The sequence below is a fragment of the Gossypium raimondii genome, chromosome 7 (genome assembly GCF_025698545.1).
Source record: "Gossypium raimondii isolate GPD5lz chromosome 7, ASM2569854v1, whole genome shotgun sequence".
Classification (NCBI taxonomy): Eukaryota; Viridiplantae; Streptophyta; class Magnoliopsida; order Malvales; family Malvaceae; genus Gossypium; species Gossypium raimondii.
The window spans coordinates 40,218,200-40,241,005 of record NC_068571.1 but is presented as its reverse complement, the minus strand read 5'-3'; the positions used below and the strand labels follow the sequence as shown (position 1 = coordinate 40,241,005).

Genomic DNA, 22,806 nt, shown 5'->3' with positions numbered 1-22,806 from the left:
GAGTTTTTCGCTTCAGTATGAAATTCATAATCTCTTCTTGGTCGTAGCTTTATCACTTGGTCTTTCGACACAACATAATTTTTAAGGAAAATGACATGTTATCCTCGATTCTTTGAGGAAAAGCTATATCATGTTATTTTCTAATTTGGAAAAGAACAATATCATGTTATTCCTTAATTTTTTGAGAAAAGCATAGCATGAGCTTCCTAATTTATTCTTTTAGGGAAAACTAATGGTGTTTTATTCTTAAACTTTTTATGGAAAAGTAACATATGCTCTTTCCAACTTTCAGAGAAAAGTAATAACATGTTATTCTCGAAATTCTAAAAAGAAACAATATAATGTTATTATCAACTTTTTTCCTGATATCTCGATAAATATATAAGAAAAGAAACATGTTTTGACAAACACTTTGTAACACCCCTTGCCTAGTTTGGTCGCCAAACTTGAGCTATAAGAGGTTACCACGCAAAACTTGCATATTTTAAACGTAAATGGCGGACCATGTCGCGAACTAATAGATGGATCACTCCAGCAAATTGATTAGCTACGCCCAGTATTTCAGATGGCTAAACTATGGATTATTCCGCGGACACAACTTTAGCAAAAAGTATGGTGGACTACTCCGCGGATACCCCACACCATGGAAAGTCCTACAAAACTTAAAATGCGAAACGTAATAAAACTAAACTTCATATTTATTATCATACATCATGAAAACTCAAAATAATCACCTTCAAAGTTTAACAAGCTTGTTTACAAATAACCACTTAGACCAATTCAATTGAACCAGAAGTCTACCACAATTTCTGGTAGATAATGTGAACTTTGTGCTGATTTGATCAACGTATTCTGTATGCTCAAAATATACAAGGTAAATACAATCTGGTGTAAGTATTTAGAATACTTAGTAAGTTCATACAAGCTCGAAAGTTTACTTACCTCACATAATGGTTATATGATAATTTAATATGCAAACACAATTCACCTATCAGTAAGGTAAGTGCATATACTTCATCACATTCAATATATCGAGTTTACAGTATGATACAATAACACTTTTCATATCCAGCTCATTCTCATAACCTTCCTTTTCTCTTCGTTATCTAACTTACCAATTTCACATTTCACATGTTTTGTATTACCCAATAAATAGTGTAAAAGAACTCAGAACACAAGTATGCTTCATGTCAAAGGTTCGTTCGAGCTAAACACATACATAGGTGTTAGGTTGCCTGTCCAGGCTAAACCTTTATTGGCACAATGAAAGCCTGGTCAGGGCTCTATATACATGTAAGGTTATCAGTCTAGTCTAAACCTTTAAAACAACATCAGATTATCAGTCCGGCTAAATCTGTGCTATATGTATCTTCAAGTCCGCATCAAATGCTAGATCTCGAAATCATTAAGAAATAACATGTAACCGTGTGTTTGATTCTTTTACTAAGTTCATCGTGACGCTGCCATTTTGCATGTCCATTCACATTCTTTCATAACATAATTCAATATTTCTCCTTTATATATTTAGCAACCAATCTACTTACCACTTTTCCTTTCCCACGATCTTTTCTTGGCGGATTTAAGTATTGATCTATAACATGATTTTAATTCAATTTTTCTTAACCAATATCATTCATTAGCTTGTAAAACACATAATTCATTTAAGTTCTATCGCTCAAAATTCCCTTAAGCCTAACATGTTATACAATTGAGCTCTTTAATAACATATTTTATAGAAATTTTAAACTGGTTTCTCAATATCTAAACTTAAGCCCTGATATTCAAAATTAACAATTTTCATTTTATCAAGTGGTCCTTTTTCATAGCTTCATTTATAAATTGAACACTACAACTTCAAGCATTCAACAACGGTAATCCCATAAAGTCCTTAACAATTTTAGAAACTAACACTACCGTTAGCTAGATTTAAACACAACAATCTCAAAAACATAAAATTCATGCACAACTAATTCGATTTAGCTTACCATGCAAGAGCACATTGGTTTCGGTGAAATCATCTTGTAACAGCCCGTTTTCAGTGAAATCAGAATAATGGTTTCAGGACCACAAATTTGAGTCTGTAAGAAAAATCATTTTAAAATTATTTTATGGTTTACTATATGATAGGAACATCATATAAAAATTTTGTTAAGAAAATTTTACCGATTACATGATTAATTGATAAAAGGACCAAATTGCATAAAATGCAAAAGTTGAATTCTAGTAGGTAAAAGGATCAAATAGCTATGGAATTCAAAATTTGAGGTCCTTATATGGCAAATAGAACATTAAGAGGAGTTAGTAGATAAGTTTGATGATTCATCCATGGAAAATTAAATAAAGAAAATGACTAAATTGGAAATAGAAATAATTTTGGTAGTTCTCTGGAGCACTAACTGTTTGTGAGAAGGTACCGTTAGCACTAGATGCATTTCTATTCGGTCTTTTTCCTTGAGCACTAGGTGTTTGTGGGAACGTATTACTAGCTCCTAAACATTGGGTGACTGTGAGCATATATTGGTGTGATAGTAGATAATCCATATATCCGTCTTTTAGTTCGCGTTCGGTTGATAGGGGCCACAATATAACTTATGCTTGAATTGGTTAATTGAAAAGTAATGCAAATGAAGTGATAGATAGCATGTGAAAGACTATGCACCATATCAGATAAAAAGCCTTGGGGGCCGTACAAGACTATACAGATGAAATAGACTACTTGATATACGAAATTGAGGTATAAGTGATGATATGGAAATTTTATATGCCTGTAAATGAGATTGAGATATGAATGATGTTATATTTTAAATCAAATTGTTGAAACTTGAGATCAAAATGCAAAGCCCTGAGGGTGTATCAACATGTTAAGATAAAGGGCAAGAATTGAAGTAAAATTCATTAGAAAGCACAAAAGAAATGAATTATGATATAATGATCTTTAGTATAAAATTGATTATAAATGAACTTATGGCATGTTTACTTAATTTGTGTATGCATTGTTATCAAATTATGTTAGCATCACTTAGTTTTTTTTGCTTTGTGTACAGGTTTGTTTGTTTCCGTGCGCAGGTGATGATTAGGTCCTGTGGAGTTGAGTAGATCGCCGGCATCCAGGACTCACTTCTCAGCTCAACAGTGTTTGTATTGTTTTTTTGAGTATTAAGTTTGAGTTGGCATGTACCAAATGTTAATAAAATTTAGATATTTTTATAATCTATTGGTACATGTACATGTACATGTATGTATAACTACTAAACAAATTATTAGATATTTTTAATTTATTTAAAACTCAACATGAATGATCTACATAAATTGAACATAAAATTTAATGGTCAAATTGTTAAAATATTATTAGAGCTAGCCTATTTCGAACCGATCCGAATTCGAAATAATCCAAGCTCAAATCAGAAAAATTCTGAACCCAAAAAAATCTAAAATTCGAGTTAATCGAAATCCAAAACAATACTACTCCTTTGCATTTTAATATGTTTTCTAATAATTTTTTATTTAAAAAATTACTCTTTTCTTAAAATAGAGTCAAAATTAATTAAAAAATAATATAAATCTACGAATTGCCTAACGTTTAATATCTTAGAGTTAGCCCCATTAGTTATTAAATTGTCCAATTTGATGAATAGTATAAATCCAGAAACTGTGTATCTTCCCTAAATTAAGACGAGTTTGAGAAAATAAGGGATTCCTCCTCCTTAATGTTAAGAAAGCAATATCAGATCCTCGGAAGTAGTCAGCAATCTTTAATACTAGCATTCTCTCTGGTGTCAAAGCTTCTGTTAATCTTTGTTTTGTAGTTGTAAGAGAAAGGGCGATGATCCCAATTTTCTTCAGCAACCGAAGGAGCTATGTCTTCGATCCCTTCTCTCTGGATTTTCGGGATCCATTCAAGGACTTCCCTTTCCCTTCTTCACTCACCACGCGAACATCTAATACCTTTGCTTTTGTCAACGCCCGAATTGACTGGAAGGAGACCCTAGAAGCTCACGTCTTCAAGGCTGATCTTCCGAAGTGAAAGTTGAGATTGAAGATGACAGGGTCCTTCAAATCAACGGACAGAGGAATGTTGAGAAGGAAGAGAAGAACGATACCTGGCATGGGGTGGAACGTAGCAGCGAGCAGTTGATGAGGAAGTTTAGGCTGCCAGAGAATGTGAAAATGGATCAAGTTAAAAGCTTCCATGAAAAATGGAGTTCTTACCGTTACTGTTCCTAAGGTAGAAAAGCAAAAAGAGCTGATGTCAAAGCCATTGACATTTCTGTTTCTGGTCAAATTCTCGTGTTTGCAGGTTTTGTTAGTTAATATCTTAAAGCTGTTAATATTATCCGTCTATCTGTCTTGGTTAGAGTGATTTTATTTTATATTTTTAATTATATTAACTCTCTTGTAAAAGTAAAAAAATAAATGCCTAAAAGCATAAATGTCGATTTATAATATAGTGCAACAGAAAGATCAAACATAAATACCTCCAGCCATTATCTCAACTAAAATCCGAATGTTTTAACATCATTGTTGAGCATGTCAAATCATCAACGAGGTTGTTGAATTTGATCATACAAAAAATTAAAAACTGTCAAAGTCTTTTAAGTACTCAAAAACTTCATTAAATAGAATGTTTTTCAAAAATTTATTTTTAGTGCTTAGGAACCTTTAAATTAGTTAATATTTATAGTGGTGGTTCCGATCGAAAACCATCAATCTTACTATTACGCATACACTCACCACCACATAAACAAAATATTAATGGACAACAAGGGTGAGTTTATTTTATATTTTAATTATATTCTTGTCAAAATATATGAAACTTTATAAAAAATAAATGCCAACATATCAAAGTGTCCCTATATGTTAGTAAAATTTCATTAAGGAAGGATAGTTGGAGTCTTTTTAGTTATATGAAAATCCATTAAAAATGAAAGAATATATATATATATATATATATATGATATTTTGAATGTTCTAATAAAAGAATCTACATTATACACATGATAAATACATGTTCTTTTATATTAAGAATAAATTAAAAATAATAATATATATGCCACCATAATGTTGTAAGATTTAGTATATATAATTTCAAATTATGTAATTATACAAAACTAATAAGTTTAGTTATCTTATTAAAGAAAAGGTATTAGGTTGGTTCTTAATATTAAAGGATGAAAGTGATTGGCTTCTTTATGCATTTATCCAATTTCAATTTGGATTGAAGTCATGGAAATACATTGGTTGAAAATTATATTAAGGAGAATTAGAATTTTAGATTTGGATTGAAGTTATGGAAATAGGTTGGTTGAAAATTATATTAACGAGAATTAGAATTTTAGCCACAATTGACGCCAAGTAGTTCCTAAACAAAGGAAACCAAGTCCAAAAGCATGTTCTAAATTACAAGTTTGGACATGTTAGCGATTCAATCTCTAAAGCTAATGAATGTGGTAACAAATAGTTTTGTTTGATTACCATAACTACAATTAGAATGAGTTGTGATCCTATTATTGGACTCCGATAATATGAACCCGACTTTTAATTAGCAACTTCCAATTTTAAGGTTTCACGGGTAAAAATAAGCTATTGTTATGTGTCTGTGCTGCACTAATAAAACTCGTTCTAAAAAAAGTTTAATGGAAACTAGTACAATCTATTGCGTATGGAGGATGAGTTTGAATACTCTTAATGGAGTTCACAGTATATTGTATAAATGTGATCTAAAGCAATGGAGACAATAATTGAACTCAACCTATATAAACATAAGAATTGGTGTCGCTTCAACAAGTAGAGTTAGGGTGTCACCCATAAATGTTTATTATGAACAAGATAAACATATGACTATAATAGTGCTAAAAGTGAATAAATGAATGTTATATATGGTGTATTTCGAGTTTAATATTAGGAGTTGTGGTTTAAGCTTTGGACACCAACAGTTTTATTAGAACTCTGAAGTATATCGGTTAATTGTTAGTTCAAATCGAGAAATATCATATTGTTAGTATAATAATTGTTTGTGTGAAAAATTATAAAATAAGTTGCCAACATTTTAAACTAGGAGATTGCTAATAGTTTATAATGTTATAAGCTGAAACGTGCAAAACACTTTGTTTTAAGGTTTTTATGTTATTTTGGTATAAGTTATCTTGTAAGTTTGAAAACGGTTATATTTGAGTATCCTTATTTTATTTTCTTGTTTCAACATAAAAAGTGCTGGTATCAATGTAATCGTTCATTCATTTTTTTCCCGCTGTTCTACTTTTGGATTCAAATTGTCTTCTTTATTCAATTTCGATCATATTGATGTTGATTATATACGAAGCTATAGATCCAACCAACAGAGAAATTATACCATACACTAATTTTATATGTTAAGTGGTGGCTCTAGAAGGTCAGTAGACAATGATGGGGTTACACAGTTTGAGGCAGCAGGCATTGACTACAGCAAAATTAGATACTTACAAGGCCACAGCCCAGAAATTGCATGTTTTCGGCAAAGAAGATAAATTTGATGTGCGTCATGCGAGTTGACATGTTTTCCAGGAGCCAACTTTTGGAGAAAAAAAAAACTATTTTTAATATCCAATCATTTCATCTACTCTCTTTTTAAATATGGATACTTGGGTTTCATGTTTCAAATAACTTGCCACACCAGAACATCCAAAGAAACAGGGAAAAAAATGGAGAAACAACAGAAATCCAGTCATTTGGTGCTTGTTATGCTACCCTTTCAAGGCCACATGACTCCCATGCTCCAGCTAGCTAGTATCTTGCACTCAAAGGGCTTCTCAATCACTATAGTTCACCCTGAATTGAACTCTCCTAACCCTTCAAACCACCCCGAGTTCACCTTCGTATCCATACCAGATAAGCTCACGGAATCTCAACTCTCTGATAAAAATGTTACAGGTCTTGTGTGGAGTCTGAACAAAACCTGTCCAGTACCGTTACGGCAATGCCTCGAAAAGATCTTGCACTCTCATCACCATATTGCCGCACTCATCTATGATACACAAATGTATTGTGCTCAAACTATCGCCGACGATCTGGGGCTACCCGGGATAACTTTGCGTACAAGTGCTGCTACAACATTGCTATTATATCCCGTCTTTTCTCAACTTGATGAGGAAGGTATATATATTTTTAACGTCCGGTTGTAACAAGTTCTATAGCATGATATCTATACCTAATACTATAGTTGTCTCTAAAATTTTCTCCAGCTAGATTTTGGGATATTGATGCATGGTTTTATGACAGCAAAGCAATGCCCTTTAGGAATTTATCTAGGTTATTTTAGATATTTAGTTAGATATGTAGTAAATGATGGCACCTTTGGAATCATGGGTATCTTCTTTTGGTTAATTGAACTAAAAGTCTCCAAATTATCAATAAAATTTTAAATTAGCCTCTAAAATTCAATATATTTTAATTGAGTCACCACGTTTCTATTTAAATATGACCTAGAGCATATTTAAAATATGCAAATTTGAGTTAATTGTAAAAATGGTAAGATATTCTAATTGAGTCATTAGGTAGTTTCGTGGATTTAGACATCATGACATAAAATGTCAGTTTGAATTTGACATGAAACATATTTAAAATATGCTAATCAAATTGTAAGCATGTGTGTATCTATTGTTTGAACAATTTGGATATTAAAAACAAACAATATTAGTAAAATATAGGAGGGTTATTTTTTTCCCCTATGCACACATAAATTCAAGTTATTCATGCAGTAATAAGACACATGTTTCCAATTTGATCAATGTATTTTAAATATGCTCCACGTCATATTTGAGCTGACATGTAACACCCAAACTAGTCACTAAGTTGACAAAAACTCAATTAGAACATTTTGAAATATAGATAGCAAGTTATATATTTTTGTTATATATATATATTATTGTGTTCTATATTCATGTTGATTTTCGTGTAGTTTTGTATAATTGCATAGTCTGTTTTCTTTATTCAATTTAAAAACAATCCAGATTTTAATACATAGTATAGTTTTTATGGTGTATATTTGTTATCAAGATTTTCTTTGTATGTACTAAATATCTCATATTTTACACCATTGGTTGCAATGGTTTATTTTAAAATTAAAGCAACCCTTCTAGTTGCCTTAAAAGCAATTGATGCATAATTTTTGTCTGTTTTTCATAACCATTTCTAATGTTATAACAATCCACTAATTCCGTCATCACCCTAACCTATTTAAATTTGTGTTCTAGATTTTATGTCTGAAATTAAATCGCCAGAGCTTCAAGCTCTTCATCTTCAACGCCTTCGGGGATTATTATCACAAAATCCAGCCAAAGAGATGATGGAAATAAGGGTTGAACTCACAAACGCGCTGAAGAGCTCATTAGCTATAATTGTGAACTCGATGGAATTTCTTGAACTAGAAGCACTGTCAAAGGTCAAACAATACTTCCCTGCTCCGATTATCACTATAGGACCATTACATAAATTAGCTCCAGCCATTTGCAGCTCATTATTTACTGAAGAAGATAAATGCATCTCTTGGCTTAACAAACAGGCTCCCAAATCTGTCATCTATGTGAGCCTTGGTAGCATGGCCAGCATTGATAGGCAAGAACTAATTGAGATAGCTTGGGGACTATCCAATAGTAAACAACCCTTCCTGTGGGTGGTTAGGCCTGGTATGGTTCGTGGCTCAGAATGGATTGAATCATTGCCAAATGGGTTTGAGGAGAGTGTGGGAGAAAGAGGTTGCATTGTGAAATGGGCACCTCAAACGGAAGTGCTGGCTCACGCTGCAGTGGGGGGATTTTGGAGCCACTGTGGATGGAATTCAACCATTGAGAGTATTTGTGAAGGGGTACCAATGCTATGCAAACCTTTCTTTGGAGACCAACACTTGAACACAAGCTACATCTGTAATGTCTGGAAAATAGGATTGGAATTGCAGAATCTGGAAAGAGGGAATATAGAAAGAACAATAAAAAGACTAATGGTGGATATGGAAGGAAACGATATCCGAAAGAGAGCTATGGATTTGAAGGAGAAAGCAGCTTTTTGTCTAGTGGAGGAGGGTTCTACAAGTTGTTCTTTCAATGGGTTAACAAAGCATATATCATCAGCTTCAGAGACATGAAATCAAGCATCCTTGTAGTGTTACTTTCAGTTTATAGTATGGGATTGTGATTTGTGTAACTTATTGATAAGTTGGCATCTAGAAAAAGCACAAACATATGCAGAATAAATATGGTTGTATTATATTTTTTTATAACAAGTTTGAGATTAATCCAATTCGAGTCGAGAATGGTATTTAAGCAAAGTCTTTGCAATAATAATGATTTTAAGATAAAAATTTAGTTCAAATTTTCAAGAAAAGAAGTTGACTTCCAATCTCTTGTTGATTTTATTAAACATTTTATATTATTAGACAAAACCATAAAACATCTAAGAAACATTTCAAACTTCTTTAGAAAATAAAGAATTGATTCAAAGCTTTAAACCAAAACTCTCCATGGATTTGACATCAGACCTCTTCACTTCCTCAGAAACAATTACAGTAAGAATCCTATTTTCTTGTATCATCACCTATGGAGTAACGATACGGGGATGTGCTACTTAAGTTTTTTAGATTTTTTTCTCTCACTTAAATTCTAATTAACCAAGAGATATTCTAATTATATATGCTACGAATTTTAGTTTTTGTTCTTTCTTTCAGGGTTTTTAATTTTCCTTTTGATTCTTTTATTCTCTTGTATTCTTCTATTATTATGGTGAATCCCTTTCAAGTATAAAGAAAACCCATTAATTAGCTTAAAACCAAAATTCCTTCTACCATGTTTAAGCTTTGTTGAGAATATGCTTTAAACTTGCTGAATATACATTATTCTTTCACATTTCCTGTGCTTGATAATTTTTACTAAAATGCCAACAAGTCTTCTCCTTAAGTTTATAGCCTAAAGCTTTTTTGCTACACAAGTATACATTATCATTCATTTCTTTTTATTTTAATTAGAAATGAGTTCGTAATTTATTATTTTCTTAAAGACTGCCACAATCAAGTTAACAATAACATTGCCTGCTATGTCATCAGAATGACATAATTAGCTCAATTAACTTATTCAAGTAATTGTAGGAAGAACCACCTTCTCTGATATCGAGTTGAATCCTCTCCTTCAAGTTTTTAGCCCTCTGCCTCATCTCTTTCCCTTCTTTATCTACCATTAACCTCTTTATAGCTCTCTCTACCTCTCCTCTTTCACACATATTCTCCAATTGTATGCCGATTCTCCACACTTGACTTACATGCCGAGCATTGACCCTTTGATCACCAAAACATGGTTTGCAGATCATTGGAACCCCTTTTGATATGCTTTCCAGTGTTGAATTCCAACCGCAGTGCGTCCAAAACCCTCCCACGGCGCCATGTGCTAACACCTCCTTCTGGGGTGCCCATTTTACAATACACCCATTTTCACCAACAGCTTCTACAAAACCCTCTGTCGACAACTTTTTCCATTCCTGATCATCAACTGACCCTGGTCTAATAACCCACAAGAATGGCTGCTTACTATTGGCTAAACCCCAAGCCATTTCACCCAGCTCCTTCTTGTCTACAGATGCTACACTCCCCAAGCTTACATATAGAACTGTGTTCTGTTTTTGCTTCTCAAGCCATGTAATGCAGCTGTTGTCCTCTTTTATTAAGCTGCTTGAGGCAGGGGCTACTTCGTGCAAAGGACCGACTGGGAATATGCCAACTTGGCATTGTTTTTGAATCTCTTGCAATGACGGCTGTTCAAGGACATCATTAGTATTCCAGATAATTGCTGAAGATGTTCTTGTCTTGTATATGTTAGTTATAAACTGCAAGAAAATTTCTGGTGTTCCAATCTTGGACACAGGCAGATCCTTGAATCTGAGGGGATGAAGCCCAGGCACCAAGTCTTGCGATGTTGAACCTAGGTAAAAAATATTGAACAATGATTCAAGGGCGCTGATCAAAGATGCTACAGCCCCTTGGATATTTGTGCTACTGAAAAAACTGCACAAGAAGTAACCACCCTAGGAATCTAATAAGTTCGGTTATATATGCTGTAGTAAAACATCATACGTACCTTGTGAAGTAAGAACACCTTCAGCTTTGAGTTGGAGAATGGCATTTCGAGAAAGGTATGTTGAAGCACTGGTGGTTCGCAAGACTATACTGGGAAGCTTCACATACTTGGCTACTGCATCACAGAAATACATGCATTCATCATAGACAATGCAGGCAATACTTGGCTCATTTTCTACCTCTTGTTTTTGTACCATCTTGGCCAAGCATTCTTGGAAGGGAACTCCACAATTCAGGTTAAGAAGTGATATAAAAGGTAGTAAATCGTCGGCAGAGATGAGTTGCTCGGATAAGTTATCAGGTATTGATACGAACCCAAATTCAGGATAGTTTGAGGGAATAGGGGAGTTGAATGCCGTGTGAAGAACTGTGATGGAGAAGCCTTTAGAGTGAAGAATGGAACCAAGCTGAAGCATTGGATTTATGTGGCCTTGGAATGGTAATGCAACTAATACAAGCCGGGGATGGCTGCTCCTATGCTCCTTTTCCATCTCCATCCTCTCATCAATCTTTGTAAGCTATGCAGCACGGATCTTGTATCATACGAGTATCTGCACCGGACACCCAGATATTTCCAGGACACGAGAAGCATAAAAGTGGCTGATGATATCTAGGAAAAATTGGTGGACACTAAGCGGCAGATTAAGATGAGCTTCAGCAACAAGTGAACAAATAAGATATTTTAATTATATTAGGCTTAGCCAACTCATTTGAGTTGTTGGGCATAACTCCAACTTGATAAAAATATATCTTATCCTCGTGTTTTGTTGTACCGTAATTTCATTCTTTTTAAAAAAATTTGTCATAATCCTCTTGGTATAGCATGTTCATGTTTGTGCTTCATCATCTGTAAGTTGTCAAATTTTCGTCTATCATTTTCTTTTATAAATAAATAGGATATCTCATAAAATGCTGATGTGGGAATTTGTTGGTCATAAATAAATGGCCATTTCAGATTCGGATGCTAGCTAAGCTCACTGAAGCTATTTTGGCAGTGTTGATTACATTTTTAGGCGTAATTTGTTGTTTTTATAAAACCTAATTTCATTGAGGAAATTTTTTGAATACTTATATAAACTTAGCAACTTTTCTTAAGTTAGTATTTAAATTTTTAACCAAATTAATCTCTTACTATTAAATTGTGATAACATGTCATATTAGCTTACATTTGAAAATATATTGGCGATTCCTAATTACTTCATGCAGTCTATGCTGAACCATAAAGGCCTTTGCGAGGAAATTGAGAGAATGGTGTGCCAATTTGTTTGGGGTTCTTCGAGGAGGAGTCGAAAAGTGGCTTTCGTTGGCTGGGAAGACGTTTTCCAACCTCGGGAGCATGGAGAGATTGGCTTCCTAAAACTTCAGGATCATAATAATTCCTTCATGAGTATCGATGCTATTAAGGTCTCTTATAGCTAGGCCAAACAATTTATGATGACAGCTAGGGGCCCAACGAAACCACTTCAGGCTTCAATTTCGTATTCCAATCTACATGGAGTGTTAGAGTTGAGTGACTCGAATCATTATTAAAAGAAAATACAGTGATAAAATAAAATACAAGTAAAATCCATATATAACTGTACTTCTTTTATTTTACATTGATTAGAACAAGGTTTTTCAACCTTACTACACTTCAGCTATTTGACATTTATTAGAATAAAGTTTTTCAACCTATAAATAGATGTAGTCTAAACTCCTATTGAATTTTCTTCTCCTCTGCCCGTGGTTTTTCCCGAAAGGGTTTTCCACGTAAAAATCTGTATGTTTTACTTTTATTTTTCTTATTGCTTTGCAGTCGTTCTATATTATCATTATTGACATTAGTTTCTACATGGAAACTAGGTCTACTTGAATACTGATGGTTCCGTAAGGTTAGAGGTTGACTCTGCTTTAGCAGGAGGAATTGTGCGAGACAAAGTTGGGAATTGGATCTTTGGCTTTAATAGATTCTTAGGGACTTGTTTAGTGTTTGAGGTTGAATTGTGGGGCATCTTAGATGGCTTAGACATCTTGATTGATCGAGGCTATGATAATGTGCTGGTTCAAACGGATAGTCTTGAAGTGGCTACTGCCGTATAGGAGGGACTCACAGAATGATCTAACTCTTGTTTGATTAGGAGAATTCTTCAGCGGTTTTCTCGACTTCAACATTGGAGCATCTGTTATATCCCTAGAGAAGAAAATCAGGAAGCTGATAGACTGGTTAAATTGTCCCATTTGGATAGTCAAGGATTACAAGTTTTTGAAGTATCTCCATTTGGGGAAATGGGTCTTTTGTGATGTAATTTGTATTTTTATTTTCTTCTTTGTCACCAAAAAAAATATAAATATTATATTATTTTAAAGATTAAAAATCTCAAAAACTAAAAAAGTATAAATTTAAAATTATATGAGAATATAAAATTTAGAAATATATATTAAAAATATAAAATGAAATTATATATAGCTGGAAACAAATTATAAAAAGTAGTTAAAATTTTAGAAAATTTAAAAAAGTTGGTAAATTCAAAGACATACAATTCAATTATATGCTACTGTTCCCAAATTTAAAAATAATTGGGAGAGATTTGTGAGTTGGGTGGGGTAATATCTTATTTAGGCATGAAGTCAAAAGAAAAATATTTATTTATTTTTATTTAATATAGAAATAAAAAGGAAGTAAAGTTGAATCTAATCACATTTCGTGGAGGAATTGAATATTTTATTTTGGAAACCTTTATTTTTAAAGTTTATGCCTAGGTCCTTCCATACTTTACATGTTTATATAATGGTTTTCAATTTGGTTTTAATTTGTTCTATTATTGATTTTCGTTTATATTTCTTTTATTTGGTTTAACTTCGCTTTTTTATTCGAATAATATAAAAAATAATTACTTATGAAGAAGTATGGAAAACAGATTGATTACAAAAATAAGTATTTGCTACAGTATTTTGACAGTGTCGCTTGATATATTGACAGCACCAGATTAAAATATGATGATCTAAAATATTCAGGGACCTAATCTATAAATTTATCATTTTTATTGGCAGCTGAAAAAAAAAAAGAAGCTTCAAGGGTGCCGTGCGTAATCAAACTTTAAATAGGGTAAATTGCTTCATAAATCCCCCCTTTTTTATTATTTTCTTTTATTCTCTTTTAACACCAAATATAGAGAGGTCTCTTACCAATTAGTCCAAAAAAATTTCTCTACCAAAAGTATTTTTATATAAAAAGCCAATTCCAACTAAAATAAATCTTATTTATTTTTCAAAAATAATTATAATTTTATTATCGGTTTGATTTATAGACACGATATAAAGTTATAATTATAAAAGCTTTAGAAAATCTTATTATGTATACATTATAATTATTAGTTAAATTTATTATTTCCAAATATAAAGTGAACAAAAAACTACTATGAATACCGCTAACTGCTATATCGGACATAGTTTAAACAAAAAATATTTTCTAAAAATAAATCAAATTTATTTCCAATTGGAATCGGTTTTTTTACAAAAATATTTTTTGGTAAAATTTTTTTGGACTAATTGGTAGGAGGCCTCTCTATTTTTGGTGTTAAAGGGGAATAAAAATAAAAATAAATAATGGGAGTTTATGAAGCAATTTACCCTATTTAAAATTTGGTGACGCCACCTTAAAAGCCTTTTCTCCAACTATCAATCAAAATGATAAATTTACAAAGCAGGTATTTGAATATTTTAGGTCATCACATTTCAATTTGGTGTCACCAATATGTCAGGCGGCACCGTCAGAACATTGTAGCAAATACTTATTTTCGTAATTAATTATTTTTAAATTGTTTGAGTAAAAAAACGGATTAAATTATTATATAATTTAGCTTAAACTATGACGAATATATAAAAGTTTATGTGTGATTATTTAATTTAATTTTTATAAGAAAGAGATTCTTCAAATTGAATGATTTTTCAAAATTATTTTGAAGATGCTTAAATAATTATTTGGTAACAAAATTTGAAGGTGTTGAAGCAGAAAAAAATAAAGATATTCATCAGGTTTAAGATACATTCATCCGATATCGAGTATCAAGAATGTTCACAATTTTTTGTACTGTTTTAGCATCAATTTCTAAAGTTGTATAAAATTTTAAAAATAATTAAAACAAAGATAAATAAGAGAAATTAGATTAGAGATTCAGCGAGCCCTTTAATGTGAAATTTGAACAAGGACTTGGGTGCAAATTGACCATTATTAATAATTGTAGACACCCATTTTTATCCGAGCCCAATTGGAGGCTCATATAAATTTTTGTTTTCTCTTGGACCATTCGAAGCCTACCCGATTTTAGTCAATTTAAGACCTTTATTTTTCTTTTTTTTTGGGGCCTGTTAAGGGCCTAAATTATTATTATTATCATTACTACTACTATTATTAAATATTATTATTATCTTTTTTTACAAATAAACAAGTTTAACAAAACAATATATATAGATGAAATAAAATGAAAGAAAAAAAGAGGAGGCTTTTCACATTTTTTTCTTAAAAGAAAAAGGTAAAAAAAAAAAGCATTCTATTTCTTTTTCTTTTCATATACATATATTGAGGGATCGGGTTCGGGCTCCGATGAAGGGGACATCATCGGAATGTTGGTCCTCCGCCCCTAGGAGCCTCAAAAATCCCGTTTTTTCCCTTCCCCTTCCTAAAATAAAAGTTTTTTTTTTTTTGAAAAAAAGGCTTGATATTAGGAAAAGTTTTGATTTTTTTTAAAAAAAAATAGAAAGTTTAGATTTTAAAAATAAAAATATATTTTTTAGTCATTTCAAAGGAAAGTTTAAAATTTTAAAATAGAATTTTTATTTTTGTAACTATTTGAAATAAAATTTTGATTTTTAAGAAAATAGCGATTTTTTTAAAAAGGAGAAAATTTAGATTTTAAAATAAAAATCTATTTTTAGTCATTTTAAGGAAAAGTTTAAATTTTTAAAATAAAGTTTTTATTTTTAACTATTTCGAAATAAAAGCTTTGGTTTTTAAGAAAAGTAGTGATTTAAAAAAAAATTTATTTTTGCAAAAAAAATAAAATAATTTTCGACCACTGTATGTGGCGGCTCCACCACCAGAGGCCGGAGAGCCGTTGGGCTCTCTAGTGGTGGAGTCATGACTAACATAGAAGGAGGAAGAGAAAGAGGAAGATGTTTTTTTTTTTTTGAAAAAAAATGAGGTTAAAATTAAAGAATGGATAGTTTTTTTTTTTTCATTTATAGGTGCCAAAAATGGGCAATTTATTTCCACCCCCTTATTTTTTAAATTTACAAAAAATACCCCTTTTTTACAGCACCGCCTTTACTCTCTGACCTATTTACACCCATAACATTTTTATTTATTCAAACCTTCGATTTAATCCAAAATTTATAAATTAAAAGCAAATTAATTGCTACATCAGTCATCTGTCTTCTATATTTTTTTTATCTTTTAGTCCCCAAAATAAAGTTATATCATTTTGTTTCCATCTTTAATAAATTATTTACATTATATCTTCCCTTTCATTTGTATTTATACCTTATATATTTAATGTCAATTATGCATTTTATTTTAATGTTTTACATTTATTCACAATTGTATAATTTTATTTATTCTTATTTCGTCTTTATTTATTTTCATGTCTATTTATATTTATGTTTTTTTACATTTCCCTTAAATACATTTTAATATTATTTATTTATGTTACTTTGATTCTTTTGTTGTATTATGAATAAGGTGTAATATTGTTATTATTATCATCATCATGTCAATGTCTTATTTATTTCATTTATTTAAGTGTTATTTTTATTATTGTCATTTTGAAAGAGTTTTAACTTTTCATTAACTTTAGCCAATTTAATTAATTTTCCTATTTTATTACTATTCATTTTAAAAGAGGAACTTTAGGTCATTTTTCATCCTATAATTATTGACATGAAGTTAGTTAAGTAGGTGTTACATTTTAATGAAACCATAAGATTTTTACATTTGGATTTAGGTTAGTCTTTAAGATCTTATCTACCATTTACCCTAAAAAATATAAATAATATGTAGGAATTTTTTTTTTGGATTTTAAACTAATTTTAAATATCGTATAGGATTCCTCTTTAGAATCTTAAATTAATATGTAATATTCTTTAGGACTTTATTCAAGATTAAAACTAAAGAATTTTGTAGGTGAATTGTAATCATGAGTAGGTCTTTCTAAGTATTTTATTTTAGAAACCTTTTAAGAAAGCTAATAATTATTATTTAAGATATATTATTTTAGAATTTTTACAATTTAAACCCTAGATCAAGAATTTTAAAGTAAAATAAATCATAAACCCAACATAGGATACTTTCGTAAGATCTTGATAGGTTCAACATTATTAATTAATTAATTAATGAATAATAATAATAAAAGATCGAATAAGTTGTAGATGAATTTTAAATTTCTCTTAATTCATTGGTAATTTCTAGGTTTTTTAGAATTCTAAAATAGAATTAATTTTAGGAATTGAAGGTATTTTACTAGAATTATTTAGGTATCTTTTAGGGTTCCGTTAAAAGTAAAAATCTCTAATTTAAGTCTCAAATTAGATAAGTTTGGTGAACACATCTTAATTGAGTTACAAGTAAATCGGAGGCATTTTCTTTAGAGTTTTTATTTAAGATTTCTATAAGATTTTAGCTTAGATTAAGACATTAATATGCTTAAATAAAAAATCCTAACTCCTAAGACCATGTAAGACTTCCCCGAGAGGCGTTGTGGGGGTGCTATAACCTTCCCCACACGTAACTATACTCTTGAACCCGAAATTTGGTGATGAGATCGAGTCTAAACTTTTAGGATTTTTCCGTAGTAGTAATTCTAAACTTTTAGACAATAGGTGGCTAGCCAACCTAGCCTAATTGGTTAGTGGCGACTCTACGTTAATTTAGGCCCTCCGTGTCTAGTTTTGCTTACTAAGCCCCTTCACTCTTATGTAGGCAACGTTATGACAATAATGACTTCGTTAATAATCATAATCATATCCATCAATTTCCACTAAGATTAGTAATACTAAACCATGTCCATTGATTTATTAACTAAGTTTAAATTAAGTTTTATGATAATGATAATAATATGGAAACATGAAAGAAAAATGAAAAAGATGAAGTTAGTGGACTTATTTTTTTTCATCTTCTCCAATGGCAACAAGGGAAAAAAGAGAGAGAGAAGATTTCGCATGCTTCCAAACACCATGGCCGTGAACCATCGATCTAGGTAAGAAGGTTTTTTCTTACATCTTTTAGTTAGATTATTAGTTTAGGAGATTAGATTCAACTAGCTTATCCATTAATGCTACATTTGGTAGGAGTGTTATTTTTTTTACGTATATTTTAGTATATGTATTAACAATAAACTAATTCAATTGGTAATATTTAACTAATCTTATGATTTACTTTTAGCAAAGAGAAAGAAACTTTTTTTGCTTATTTTGAATAAGTCTTATTTTTTACAAAAGTTATTATTCATCTTTCTAATTTCAAGTTTATATTTGTAGTAACTATTCTTTATTTTATATCTAATTATTGCAATACATGTAATAAATAAGTTCTTTCCTCATGTTATTACATTAATAACCAAACGAGACATTATGATGAAATTGAGTAAGGTTTTGTTTAGATAATCATTGATGAACATATAGAAAACTAGAGAGAGGAAGCTTGATCTTGCATATTTAGTTGTTTCAAACTTGAATTATGTGGATATAAGCTTATATGTTAATGGGTTATGTTGTAGACAATGATATATTAAGGTTTGGTTATGTAATACCCAAAATTACTACAAGAAGAAAGTAAGATAATATCCTTGATATAGTAAAATAAGAAAATAAAGTGACAAAAGAGAAATTTTGAGTTATGGCAACATTGGAAAGTATATTATGACATATTTATTCAAGAAAGGATTAAATCGCAAAACTGAGAAAAGTTTTGTTGCCCAAGAGTAAATACTCAAAATTTGAGGTGTCAAAGTGTAAATATGAAAAATTTGAAGGACCAGTAGTGTAAATATTTTAAGGGTGGAATGATCTAGAAACTAAGAAAAATGGATGAATTAGGACCAAATTGAAAATGTGAAGAATTTTGAGGGATTAAATCACAATTTTACCAAATTAAGTGATGACTCAAGGATGAAATTTTAAAAGATCATAAAGGGCAAAATGGTCAATTAGAAGAGAAAGAAATCTAGAAGGCAATGATGATGTTGGTGATATTTTAGATTAATTAATTAAATAAATATTAGTTTATTAATATTTTAATGAGATTTTTATTATTTTATTATTATTGTATTTAATATATAAGGAGAGAAAGATGAAGAATTATCATCATCTTTCCCATGCACCAACGTGAGAAGAAGAAGAAAAAGAAAGTTTTCTTTTCTTTACAATTTGGTCTTTTCACCAAATACTCACCATTTTCACTTAGAAATTAAAAGAATTTTCATATCCATCAAGAGAGAAAAATAGCAAGGAGACTATGTGGAGCTAGAATATCAAGTTAGATTCAAGAAATAAAAACTGGAGGAGAGAGAAAATCAAGTTAAATGTTGATACTAATAGGACAAGGTTAGAACATCAAGATTTCAATATATTTGTAAGTTTGATATTATTAAAAAGCATAAAAATGATGTTATAGTAGAGTTTTCTTATATAAGGTCTTATGTTCTTGATATATTAGTGAATGGAAATAAGTGAAAGTGATGACAAATACTATCGAGAAAGGGAATAAGGGAGTTATAAACTTAGTAATTAACATCTTGCACTAAAACAGTTTTGGACAGCAACAGTAGGTTAACTTTGAAAAATCACCATAAATTATGGAGATCGAATTAGAGGATGAAAAAAAATATAAAATTAAATATTATTGAGTCTATTTTCTCAAAGAAGAAAGTCTATTTTCTCAAAGAAGAAATGGTGTAAGTAATGGAATTGTAAATCATGAGATATAATAAATTTTGTGAGACAAGGTCAGAATGAATTCGGGTTCCCCTGTTCTGACTTTGGAAAATAATTAAAAATTGAATAAAAATAATTGTTGGTTAGAATTTATATGTTTAAAATTTTTAATGAGTATATTTTCAATAGAAACAAATGGGAACATCATCTGAATCCCGTACGAGGAGATAAATAATTTTTAGTGAAGAAGGGTCGAAACTGTTAGACAGCAAAACAGGGATGACTTTAAAGAATAAACTGTATTTATTGGCTAAACCATAAATTTTAAAAATTTTATGCTAATAATATATGTTAGTCTAGTTTCATATAAATTTAACGAATCTTAATTCGGAGTTCCGTAGCTCAAGATATTAATAATTTAGTGACTGTGACTCAAGTGGACAGCTTTGAATGAACATATAAATAAATAGTGAAATTATAGATAATGTTACATATAAGCATGTTATATACATTAAGGATGTGGAATGGAGAGGAGGAGGAAAATATATGATTATTCAACTAGCATGAGTTTTCATTAAAATGGCTAATTTGCATGTTTTAGGTTTAGGGACTAAATTGAATAAAAGTAAAATTTTAAGGGTAATTTTGTAAAATGTCAAAAGTGATCAAATTGCATGAAATGAATTGTTTTATTATTTAAATTAATAAGTTGAATGAAGTATTAATTTAGATCAAGATTGGGTGGAAATTCGAGGAAAATAGAAAATTATCGAAATGACCCTGAATTATGGTATTTCTGCAATTTAGCCTGTATAATTTTAATTAAAGTGAATGTTATTTGGTGATGAATATTATATAAATATATGTTTTATTATTGGAATTGAATTATTATTGGTAATATGTATAATTATTAGATGCATTGAAATGATTATCGAAAGCTCGATTAGGTTGGAAGCTTGTCGGAGATATATCACACTATCCATTGGTACTATCGGTAATTTTGGATGATTTGATTCTGGTTATAATGGCATGTATAAGTTAAATGGGCCAACGTTAGCTCATTAATGTTTTGATTTTGATTGGTTATAAATATGAATGCTTGATGAAATGAAATGTATGTAAATTAATTTCTAAACTCCGGTAATACTCTATAATCCTATTTTGGCGATGAATACGGGTTAGGGGTTGTTGACACCATTTTTTTGATGAAAACGGGGTCAACTTGGTTTTTTTTAAAATGAAAATGGGAGTCACCACCGATCCTTTTTGATGAGGTATGATCGGGTCACCTTGTGAAAATGGTTGTTTTTAATAAACAATTTAATTTTATTAAAACAACGAATTTGGTCCATGAAATTAAAAAACACGGGTTCGGGAGTCGGTTACGTACAAGGAAGGATTAGCACCGTCGTAACGCCCAAAAAATTGGTACCTAGTTGATTAGTTAATGCCTTAATGTCGAAAATTAAAAATCTTTGAAAAATTTTAAAAATACGATCCATGTATTAAAATGTTGAAAATTCTTGAGAAAAAGGGTACATTTCACGTTAATCGAGAAAAAGGCATCATATCCAGTAAGTTAGGATACAATGTCTCAAATTCTCGATATGCGAATGAATGCCAAAATTTAATTATTTAAGTGACATTTTATTATCCTGGGTTTAGAAAAAGGATTATGCCCAGTAAGTTAGGACACGATCTTCTCTTAATTTCCGAGATCGTTTAAAAACTTAAGTTTGAAAGGATTCGTATGTTTGAATTCGTCGAGAAGATTGAAACCTTGTAAGTTAGGGCACGATCCTCTCGATTTTCATAATACAAAATTTTGTTTATTTTAAAGCCACGTTAAATAAATAAAATTAATTTAATATAAAATAGTAGGAATAAACACAATATTATCATATAACAAAGTGATAATATAAACACAACTAATATTAGCAACAGACAAAAAGAGAAATAAAATACATAAACAAATCAAGTATATATGGAATTGATGAATAAATATATAAACAAAAACTAAACATTTCCTAAAAATAGTAACGAACACATAAATGAATAACTAAATATCATATAGAACCACAATGACAATACGAACAATAAGAGATAAAGCATTTATGTGTATATACTAGTATACTATAAAGTATAAGAATGCTTAAGTTTATATACATGTATAAAACAAATATACATATCTATATATATATGAATTATAAAATGTAAAAAGACATGAGTATGTATATATCCAAAAATATGTAGGTATATAAATTATGTGAAAATAAGAAAACATATAAATATGTATATATATTCATAAAAATAAAATATGTGTATACGCATATAAAGTATAAATCATATATATCTAAGTAGATATATATATATATATATATATATATATATATATATATATATAAGTAAACTTGGAAAATTATATGAGTACACTGTTATAAAAAATATGAATGTATATATATAATTATAAAATGTATAAAATGTAAGTGTGTGTGTATAAGTATGCATATATATAACATAATCCAAAAACAGTATAAATGGATAAATAATAAGGCAAATAAGAAAAATAAAAGCAATAATAATAATAATGATGATAATAAAACTAATTAATTTAAAAAAAATAAAAAAACGGGACTAAATTAAAAACAAAGCAAAATCCCAGGGGAGAAAAGTTAAAAAAAGAAAAAAAACTAAAACAGGGACCAGATTGGACGGAAGCCCAAAAGCGGAAGGACTGAAAGGGTAAATAGACCCTCAGTCCAAAACAGGCGGATCCTTGGGGTCCATCGGGTCGACGCGCGGGTCGAGCT

General features: G+C 30.3%; 2 protein-coding genes and 1 pseudogene across 2 annotated transcripts; 2 read left to right on the top strand and 1 right to left on the bottom strand.

Annotated features, from left to right (window-relative positions):
• The first annotated feature begins 3,628 nt into the window (after nt 1–3,628).
• LOC105770700 (17.3 kDa class I heat shock protein-like) lies at nt 3,629–4,433 on the top strand (annotated as a pseudogene).
• A 2,183-nt stretch (nt 4,434–6,616) lies between these two features.
• Nucleotides 6,617–9,270, top strand: LOC105791622 (UDP-glycosyltransferase 76E2). Its single transcript, XM_012619782.2, has 2 exons — nt 6,617–7,128; nt 8,229–9,270. The coding sequence occupies exons 1-2, from the start codon at nt 6,627–6,629 to the stop codon at nt 9,113–9,115; spliced, it is 1,389 nt and encodes a 462-aa protein (XP_012475236.1). The 5' UTR covers nt 6,617–6,626; the 3' UTR covers nt 9,116–9,270.
• Nucleotides 9,271–9,841: 571 nt separating this feature from the next.
• LOC105791630 (UDP-glycosyltransferase 76E2) lies at nt 9,842–11,764 on the bottom strand. Its single transcript, XM_052633253.1, has 2 exons — nt 11,094–11,764; nt 9,842–10,937 (listed from the first exon to the last, which is right to left on the bottom strand). Exons 1-2 carry the CDS (start codon nt 11,587–11,589, stop codon nt 10,066–10,068), a joined length of 1,368 nt encoding a protein of 455 aa, XP_052489213.1. The 5' UTR covers nt 11,590–11,764; the 3' UTR covers nt 9,842–10,065.
• Nucleotides 11,765–22,806: the final 11,042 nt, after the last annotated feature.

Bases quoted from the DNA above. Each gene is read 5' to 3' on its own strand.
- LOC105791630 (XM_052633253.1), bottom strand. From the start codon at position 11,589: ATGGAGATGGAAAAGGAGCATAGGAGCAGCCATCCCCGGCTTGTATTA. The intron at 10,938-11,093 runs GTACGTATGATG...TTTTTTACCTAG, and splicing joins AGGTGTTCTTACTTCACAAG to GTTCAACATCGCAAGACTTG.
- LOC105791622 (XM_012619782.2), top strand. From the start codon at position 6,627: ATGTTTCAAATAACTTGCCACACCAGAACATCCAAAGAAACAGGGAAA. The intron at 7,129-8,228 runs GTATATATATTT...TTTGTGTTCTAG, and splicing joins TTCTCAACTTGATGAGGAAG to ATTTTATGTCTGAAATTAAA.